This window comes from Solanum dulcamara, chromosome 11 (assembly GCF_947179165.1).
Source record: "Solanum dulcamara chromosome 11, daSolDulc1.2, whole genome shotgun sequence".
Taxonomy (NCBI): Eukaryota; Viridiplantae; Streptophyta; class Magnoliopsida; order Solanales; family Solanaceae; genus Solanum; species Solanum dulcamara.
This window is the reverse complement of record NC_077247.1, coordinates 57,611,076-57,620,974: the sequence shown is the minus strand read 5'-3', so window position 1 is coordinate 57,620,974 and position 9,899 is coordinate 57,611,076. Positions and strand designations below refer to the sequence as shown.

Below are 9,899 nucleotides of genomic sequence, written 5' to 3'. Positions count from 1 at the left end.
TACAATGTAGATTTCTTTGTTAGCTACAGATAAGAAAACAAGTTAAGGATACCTTTATCACCTAATTAGTAGTTCTCTCATCCTGGCTTTTATCTTTATAAGTCTGCACTCCACAAATGGATTGAGTTTTTGCACCATCAGGTATTGTGCTATCTTTATCTGGAGTTGCAATGTATGACGCTGTTCTACTTCCTTTCTGATTAATACCAAATGCGGACTTTACATAACCAGAGCTCTTGAGCAAAGGTGTTGTACTTTCTTCTCCTGGTTTACAAATTTGATCTAAAGATTAAACACTTAAAATATCCAAAAATATAAAGTAGGAATAAATAGTACTTAGTACTAATTTTTAACAAAAGATCAACATGGATTTCAGATTAATGTAGAGCATATAGTAATGCACATTGAATAGTATATAATCTCATATCATCTCCTCCTATACATTAGAAAATGGGCAGTAAAGTAAACCTTTGCTCCCTGACATGGATACTGCTGCTTGGCCAAATGAATAGGAATCAAATCTTGGGGTGCCAAAGTATGAGTTGCTTGAAACACCAAATGAAGTAGGTTTTAGAGATCCAAATATGGAGGAGTCTAAGACATTGGCATCCCTGGAGGCCTGGACCACAACAGAGGCTCATTGGCCACACTGTTAACGTCATATTCCTTTCCAAATGTTTGTAAAGTGGATGAGCCCGGAGATATGTTTTGTGTTTGACCAGATGTAGCATTTGTTGCTGCATTAAAGGCTAATGTCCCTGCAGTTGAGAAAGCAGATTGAATTGATTTGTCAATCACTAATTAAAGACAACTACAAGGCATCAATAGCTGACACAAGAAATCCCACAGAGATATTCCAGTTTATTACTGAAATTTTTGGAGAAGAGTACAATTCAATGCGCATAGCTACTTTCACAAGGAGCAGATTTAGCTTTTCAACCAATTCCAAAGCCGCCTCGCTGCTCTAGAGAAGTTAATATTATCTCTCCTTTCATGAAGTTGGCAGTATTAAGCGTAGCATCTATATATGTCAATTCTCACCTGGACCACAGGTGAGAAAGAAAGCTGTACTTAATCCATTTGGCAGAGAAATCATGGGAAAAACATATTCAAAGAGTGTCTATAGGTCATCCTCATGCAATAGCTTAAGTGGTCTTTCTTCTGAATGTATTTGGTCTTAAAGGCTAATGTTCCTGCAGTTAGGAAAGCAGATTGAATTGATTTGCAAATCACTAATTAAAGACAACTACAAGGCATCAGTAGCTGGCACAAGATTGGTTCCAGAAATAGTAAGCAATAACATTACCCACCATAAGAAATTCCACAGAGATATTGTAGTTATTACTAACATTTTTGGAGAAGAGTACAGCTCAATGTGCATAGCTACTTTCACAAGAGGAAGATTTAGCTTTTCGACCAATTCAAAAGCCGCTTCGCTGCTCTCAAAAAGCAAGTATGATATCTCTCCTTTCATGAAATTGGCAGTATTAAGTGCAGCATCTATATATGCTATTCCTCACCTGGACCACAGGCGAGAAAGAAAGATGTACTTGATGCGTCTTGGCAGAGAAATCATGGGAATAACATATTTAAATAGTGTCAGTAGATCATTCCCATGCAATAGCTTAAGTGGTCTTTCTTCTGAGTTATATGGACAGAGACCAAAGAATTTGTTCAATTAACTTAATTACAGGAAGATATGCACATATAAAGGTAGCAATAACATATTTGAAGAAGCATAATCTGAATCCACATAGAGAACAAGTTAAGGATACCTTTATCACCTAACTGGTGGTCCTCAAACCTCAACTCCTCCTGGCTTTTATCTTTATATTACACAGATGGGATTGAATTTTTCCACCACCGGGTCCTGTGATATCGTTCTCTGGAGTTGCAATATATGATGCTATTCTACTTCCTTTCTCATAAATGCCAAATGCTAAGTTTCCAAAACCAGAGCTCTTGAGAAAAGGTGGTATACTTTCTTTTCCTGGTTTACAAATTTGATCAAGATTGAACACATAGATATCCAAAAATATGAAGTAGGAATAAATAGTACTTAGAAGTATTTAAGAATAGGTCAACAAGGATTTCAGATCAATATAGAGCATAAGATTACAGAACAAAATTTTCCCTCAAAATGTTGATTAGTCTGCTCCATACATGAGAAAATGGACAGTAAAGTAAACCTTTGCTCCCTGGCGTGGATACTACTGATTGGCCAAAGGAAGAGGAATCAAATCTTGGGGTGCCAAATTGTGAGGCGCTTGAAACTGAAATCCCATGAGTTTTAGTAACAATTTCCAACGAAGAACCATCAGAAGTAGAGCTCAGAGCCTCTCCTTTAAGGCCAAAGCTTGCTGGGAAAGCATGCATATCATCTGAATGGTAGTATTTTGATGTCGCTAGTGTAAAACAAGCATTTGAAACCCTAGTTAAAATGACCAAATGAAATGGAAGCATAACAGAAGATGCAAGAAACAGACACATACTGTCTCCATAAGCTGGGCTATAAGTACCTAAGCACCTATATGTATGTTCCAACTCACCTTCAGCTAGAATAAATAATCAAAATAACTCAACATACAGTAGTGATCAACAAAAATAATATTTTTGGGACGCGGTACAGGAAAAGAAAGTGTCTTATTGCAAATGAAGCACCAGGAATGCGATGTACATGAACATTTTACAATAAAAGAAAAACAAATGTAATCAATATTTTGTATTGCGTACAGCCATACCAGCTTACCTAATAACAAGTAAAACAACAAAATAATAAATAAAAGAACATTTGTAAAAAGATACTAATGAACACAAATGGTCAAACAACCTATTAGTTGAGTAATGCATGCAATCCTACGGACTACAACAACCATTCCAAGATATGAGCATCCTAGTTGTCGGGCAAAATAAATTATGTACAGAAGCATCAAGACAATAAAAAATATTATGTCAGTCCAACATTTTGCAAAAAGACTACCACATCTTTCTCCATCAGCACCAGTCCATCTCGTGAGACACCAGATCCTTCAAAAGAAATTACAACTTCAGATGATGAAGTAAAATAATAAATGGAGCATGTGTGCGAAGCAAGTCATCCTCACTGCATGCAAATGAACAAAATCTAAGAAGCCAGAAGGAAAATATCCTGAGTTAGCTTGTATAACAGAGATGGACCTCTCAATATCAACAATTTTGAAGGAGACACTGGGATGCACAAGGGCGATTCTTAGCACGGACTCTTTCAGAGAATACGAGACCCTCTTTGGGCTTCCAGATTATATATGCAAAACAAAAGATCAAACAGGACAGGGTACAGATTTAGAAGTAAAGTATGTAAATCAATATTTTTCATTTGTTTGAATTGTGAGAAAACTAGAAGTACTTGGAATGCATTTGATCCTTTGAACTGGTTGGTTGTAAAATACATCACCAACAATGAATGCAAAAAGAAAAATCCCAACAAATTTCCTTATTATCAAACAGCAGTCAACACAGGTAGGCCTATACTTGTACCCACATCTTGTCTACAATCATCAATTCCAAGGTACAAACACTTGCCGTCCTGTAAACAATGGCAAGAACAATGACCAAGTCAGTAGTTTTATACCTATCCTAATGGATACTACCAACTGAATCTCAAAAGAACTTTACCTTCAAAACATTACGATATTCTTTTGGCCTCCAGTGAGTTTTAATAACAATTTCCAACAAAGAAATGCCAGAAGTATAGCTCAGAGCCTCTCCTTTGAAGCCAAAGCTTGCTGGGAAAGCATGCATATCATCTGATGGCCGTATTTTGATGTCGCTGGTGTAAAGGAAACATACGACACCATAGTTAGAATGGCCGACAAAAAGGAAACATAACAGAGGATGAAAGAAACATGCGCATATACTGTCTCCATAAACTGGGCTAAAAGTTCTATGCGCCAATGTGCATGTTCCAGCTCAACTTCAGAAGCAAAATATATATTTCATCTCTATCCCCTCCCCCCTTTCTCTTTTGGTGGGGAGGTACAGGTAAAGAAAGTATTTTATTGCAAATGAAGCCACCAGGTGTTGTGTACAGCTACAAGTTTGCCCAATTACAACTAAAACCACAAAAACCGTAAATAAAAGAACATTTGAAAAAAGATATTAATGAACACAAACCGTCAAACAGCCTATCAGTTGAGTAATGCATGCAATCCTATAGACTACAACAATCATTCCAAGTTATGAACATCATAGTTGTCAGGCAAAAGAAATTATGCACAGCAGCATCAATACAATAGAAAAGATGATGTCAGTACAACACTTTGAATAAAGATTACCATATATTTCACCAATCAGCACCAGTCCATCTCATGAAAAAACAAATCCTTCAAAAGAAAGTACAACTTCAGATGATGAAGTAAAATAATAAACAGAGCAGAACTTTCTGCACATCAAAATGGATTAGATCAATGTCAAAGAAACTAATACTTACCATTGTCATCCACCTTAACATAGAAGGTCCCACTGCCTATAACAACATATACCTGGTGGAAACTAGGTTAAGTTCAAACTAGGAGTACACTACTTATAAGATAACAAACATAAAAAGAACAGTCCTATAAGGAAGTAAGTCTCATGGAAAAAAGAAATAGAGTTGCGATATAAGAATATTCATTTGGAAAAAAGTTACTTATGATAGTAGAATGGAGCATACTAAGAGGAGAAAAGGTATATCAATTTTCATATAAAGCATATGCCCTCGTCATCAGAAGTAGCAAACAAAGGAACAAAAAATTCATTGAAGAGCCTCAGCGATCACTGCCTTTTGTGCAACTAGTCTAAGCGATTAAAATGGCATAAAAGCACGACTTGCCATATTCTCAGCAGCCACCTCTATTGATCCTCAAAACGTTAACAAAATCAGATATAAAAATATAATTCCCCATTCTCTTACATGGAACAATTTTCAACTTTTAAGAAACAATAAAAATGAAAAAGTCTAGACCAAGTAAAAGAAACTAACCAGTGAGGGTGTTTACGAAAGTCTGTCCAATTGAGCGTCTTCATTCATATACTACAAATCACAACTTCTTTTAATTAAACTACTTAAAATAGCCTCAGGCATTCGCTTAATGCTCCCCGCTCCCCGAACTCCAAATAGCGTTAGGCATTCGCTTAATGCTCCTATCTCCCTAAAAATGTAAAACAAATTCTTGAACATCCTTAACATACAACATAAGTTTTTTTTCTAGACGACTTCTTGAATTTCCTGGATATGTTCCATGAGAGTAAATATATAACCTCAAAAAGCCAACAAGTTCTTGAACTTTTCTTTTAAAAGCTTGCATGCAAGAATTCCAAGAAAACTAACAATATCAAGCTCTCGAATTTTTCCTTCTTTCTTTTTAATGGATGGAAGAATACCAAGATAATGGGAAGAGCAGTAGAATACCAATAGATCGGCAGGAAAATTGATTTAGGGTTTAGGGTTTTGATCGGACGTCAATACAACCCCTGTGACCGAATTGAGGTCCCTAAAAAACTAGAAAACAAATTCTTAATATACCCTGCAAGAATTTCTTGAATTTCCTTGATATTCTTGAAACCTACAACTTCTTTGATTTCCTTAAAATATACGTTTAAGAATACCAATCGCTTACTGTTCTACATTTTTTCTTAAGAAGAATACATGCAAGAATTCCAAGATTTCTTGAATTTCCTTTACATGTGCCAAGTTCTGGAATTTTCCTTCGAAGAATAGCAAGATAATGGGAAGAACAGTACCATTACTTCCGCAGATTGATCGCCGGTAAAATTGATTAAGGGTTGTCATCGGGCATCGTCACCCGGACAGTTAAGACCAGCAATCCGGTGGCGTATGCGCCGGTAGCGTCTATGATAAGCGGGCTTCCCCAATATGATGGTGGTGAGTCTACAATGCGCAGGTGGTGTCTCTTTTATAGTTTTCGAACTATTTAATACACGCGGAGAAAAATAGTTAATACACGCGGGGAGTACTCTAAGATGCACCGATAGCGTATATGATAAACGGGCTTTCGTAATTTGAAAGCAGAGGAAAAAGGGAAAAAATAGGGCTTTCGTATAATTTAAATTATTTAACTTATACAATTTTCATAGTGATTTAGAATATGAAATTTATGGTTCGAAATTTTAATCCTAAGTTATCTGACGATTTTTATGCTTTTTTTGAGCCGAGGTCTCTCGAAAACAGCCGTCCTACTTTGATAGGAGTAAGGTCTGCGTACACTTTATTCTCCCCAGACCCACGTTGTGAGATTTCACTGGGTTATTGTTGTTGTTGTTGTTGTTTTTGTTGTTATAAGTTTATAAATTAATATTTTGTACATATTAAATAGATTTCTTAAAAAATATATATATTTTTTGTCCAAATATCCGTATTTCAAATTTGTAATCGGACATACATTTATCTTTGATGACAGTAATCTCCGTTCAAAATATTTAACATTATTTTATTTAACTTAAACTAGTAAAATAGTCAGCGATTTGCTCAAAAACAAATTAAATATTTTTTATTTAATTAAGTATTATAATCATTTTAAATGTTACGTAGTATTTATATAAAACAATTAGTTTATGAACAGGTGCAACACCATATAATTTTTTATAAATTTGTTAGAATAATTAATATTCTATGAAAACATGTACGTGATGAGTAATATATTATAACAATTACAAATAAGTTTTTTAATGCGATAAGAAAACACAAAATAATCGAATGTATTTTAATATTTCAAATCAACTCCTTTTAAGCATCCAAGTAGCGTCGTTTATAGTAATTAACAAACCTCCAAAGAAGAGGGCCCTGTTCCTATGGATTCACGTGCTAAGGCTCCACTAAAAAAAGTCTATGACTAATTTGAGTCCAAATAAATATAAAGACTTATATGATAATTAAAGTGCTAGATGTCATTAGTATTCTCAATCATCATCAAATGAAGGTACATTGTCATTAATACACCTTTTTGCTAATATTTTTTGGTTAATTTTTACTTGTCATATTTAAATTAATATATTTATAAAAATTAATAATCAATAAGACGACTTTACTTGATCATTCCTATTAATTGTTGTTTAGTATTATATCTTTGGTAATTTGAGAAATGTGCAATTAATGTAATGGATAAAATAATATTGTTTGATATGTAAAATATGACAAGTAAAAGGAAAATATATATTTGAAATAGTACACATGAAAAAGTGAAATGAAGAATAGTTGTAAAGTTAAACATCAGCTTAAACATATAAAGAATTACTCCATACGGACACAGTGAATAACGCTTATGATGTAAAATTCTCTGAAATAAAAAGGTCTTGGTAAATATATTCGACCATATAATTTTTTAGGTACGTATCAAGTTGGGAGGGTCAATAAAACCAATAATTGAGTAATTTTCTAAGATAACTAATCTTAATTAGTTGAGTAATCATACATAATACCACCACTAATCCATGTACATACTCTACGACCATTTGTGTTACCATGACCTTAGTATAATAAACTACTTGTGAATTTAGACATATGATTTAATTTAACAAAATAAATAATTAGTCTATATATGTCATTGCAAAATGAATAATTTCAACTTAGTCGTGTTGTTGTAATAATGCGTATATTGTACAGAGAATACAAAGCATGAAAAATAACTCACTTTTAATAATATCAATAGTAACGCCAAAAGTTATCACATACCAATCTAAGAAATCCATAATATTATTTATTGATTAAAAATATCCGCCTTTGCAACTATCTAAGGATTTAAACTGATTTCTTCCTCTCTAATAGATTATGAACTATTCACAAATTTTATTTGAACTTACTTACAATTCAAGAATAAACTTAAGTAGAAAGTCAATAGAGAGTAGAAAAATAATAGCACTCATCACGACCTCCCACAGTAGAAAGAATATCCTCTCCCAATTCGGAAATTTCTATTCCCACATAAAAAAGGTGTTTTGTCAATATATATATATATATATATATTAAGAGGTAGTAACTTTTTCACTCAACAAATAAGAAACGGTGTTTTGTCAAAATAGACGACGCATCAAGTGTGTGTATATATATGTACACACATATATAAAGAGTTGTAGGGTTTTATCATCAACTGTTAAGTAACCCACTTTAGCATACAGATTGATAGAACTGACGGATACCCAGTTTGAGCACAAAGGAGACGAAGAAATTTAAGAAAGATATCCAGTTTGAGCTTGAAGAAGATTTGTGCAAAAAATGTATAAAAAACCATACCTAATATGGTGATACCTTGAAAAGATGGAGACAATTGAAAGAGTGGTATGAAATAAAGAAATCCAATAAGAGTTACTTGCGAATAAGTATCCAACATGTTGAACAGACGTAGGAATAAAAGTCTCCCAAATTAGAGAAAAAACTGAATTAAAGAACAAGAAACTAACAAAGCAACAAAAGTAATAGTAGTTAATGTGGAACCAAAAAAAATTGAAGAAATGCGAGAAATTACAACAAAGAAATTAATAATAGACTTGCAATTGCAAAATCAAGGAAAAAGAGTGAGAAACAAATATTATTCTCAAGTACTACATATTTTTTGTCCAATCTTGACAACGAAGCAAGCATTTCATTAAGAATCTCAGCATTCAATCATATATTTCAGTTGATTTAGCCATATTATATTATTGCGGCTATTGTGAAACCTTAAAATATGTGACAATATTTTTTTATTTTGGATAGAATGGTGAATGGACATTAAATAGGAGGATCTGAGAAGACAACTGGCTCCATATCATTCATGGTCTAGAGACATGATGTCTTACTCTCAAAATCCCAAAATATCATATTGGACCAAGAAAGAGGAAGAAATTTCTCTTGCTTATCCTTCAAGTGGTGTACCATCTCATCGTTTTTCCTCAAAAATTTTGATGGTCAACAAAGAGGATCAAATTGCTTAAGTTAATGCACTAACACAATTAACGCATAAATCATAAATATTTACAAACATTTTTTTTTTCATGTTCATTGATTGTTTTTTTACAGAGAATGTGTTTGCTCATAATTTTAAAAGGATCTAGCTAATTAAGTTAATGCATCAACTCAATTGACACATAAATCATCAATATTTTCAAATAATGTGTTTGTTCATGACTAATTCATTGCATATTATAACAAGAGCAAAAGATAATAGAACACAAGTAAAGTGATCAATTAAAGAGGGAAAGAATGATATTTGGCATATCTTCAAAAATAAATCTTTGAGAAGAAACTGGTGTTATCAAGGACCTGTGGGTACCATCAAGATGATGACACTGAAATAGCCAGAAATCATGAAAACAAGCTCTTTACAGACTACTAATGTCCTTGAGGCCTCATCATGTGAAGCAAGTATGAACTTAGTATTAGCATTCTCAATTATTAATAAACAACTAAAGTTTAAATGATATTATTATCTATCATTTGTAGACGACATGCCACTCTGAAAATCTATGGAGGCACCCTACACACCGACACAACAGGGAGACAAACATTGATAATCACAACATGGACGTGTTGGTATAGTTCTAATATCATGTTAATAAAATGGATATTCAACATAACTAACTCAAAAGATGGAGATTTTTTTAGTAAAATAGAAGATAAATGTTAAGACGATAGAATACAAATGCATTAATGACCTTTGAGAATTTTGTTCACATATCAGCCTTCTATTCTCATTGAGTTCCTTTTAGTATCACACATTGCTGCCAAATTGACAAAAAATAGGTGATGAAAACAAGCTCTGGGGGAGATGCCTTCCCCAGGGACCTAACTTAGAAATATTTATGTAAGAAACAAAGAATGAAGCTACATTCTACAGAGGAATCTTTATTTTTCTGCTTAAGTTCATTCTTGAGTATTTCTAGTTTTT

At 33.4% G+C, this 9,899-nt stretch overlaps 1 protein-coding gene across 3 annotated transcripts; it reads right to left on the bottom strand.

Annotated features, from left to right (window-relative positions):
* Positions 1-792: 792 nt before the first annotated feature.
* On the bottom strand, positions 793-6,002 carry LOC129873716 (DNA mismatch repair protein MLH3-like). Of its 3 annotated transcripts, XR_008762761.1 has the most exons (7): positions 5,000-5,966; positions 4,469-4,520; positions 4,314-4,361; positions 3,655-3,808; positions 2,190-3,565; positions 1,776-1,990; positions 793-1,041 (listed from the first exon to the last, which is right to left on the bottom strand). XR_008762761.1 is itself a non-coding variant. In XM_055948881.1 (4 exons), exons 1-4 carry the CDS (start codon positions 5,041-5,043, stop codon positions 2,995-2,997), a joined length of 276 nt encoding a protein of 91 aa, XP_055804856.1. In that variant the 5' UTR covers positions 5,044-6,002; the 3' UTR covers positions 2,703-2,994. The 3 variants fall into 3 exon arrangements, 2 of the variants coding, with proteins under 2 accessions (XP_055804856.1, XP_055804855.1); XM_055948881.1 differs by lacking the exons at positions 793-1,041; positions 1,776-1,990; positions 4,314-4,361; positions 4,469-4,520 and having other exon boundaries at positions 2,703-3,027; positions 3,521-3,565; positions 5,000-6,002; XM_055948880.1 differs by lacking the exons at positions 793-1,041; positions 1,776-1,990; positions 4,314-4,361; positions 4,469-4,520 and having other exon boundaries at positions 2,703-3,565; positions 5,000-6,000.
* Positions 6,003-9,899: the final 3,897 nt, after the last annotated feature.

Excerpts from the sequence above, each read along its gene's own strand:
- LOC129873716 (XM_055948880.1), bottom strand. The coding sequence starts at position 5,043 with ATGAAGACGCTCAATTGGACAGACTTTCGTAAACACCCTCACTG. Across the intron at positions 3,809-4,999 it reads TTTCGTAAACACCCTCACTG|CGACATCAAAATACGGCCAT; the intron begins GTTAGTTTCTTT and ends CCTTTACACCAG. Across the intron at positions 3,566-3,654 it reads AATATCGTAATGTTTTGAAG|GACGGCAAGTGTTTGTACCT; the intron begins GTAAAGTTCTTT and ends CATTGTTTACAG.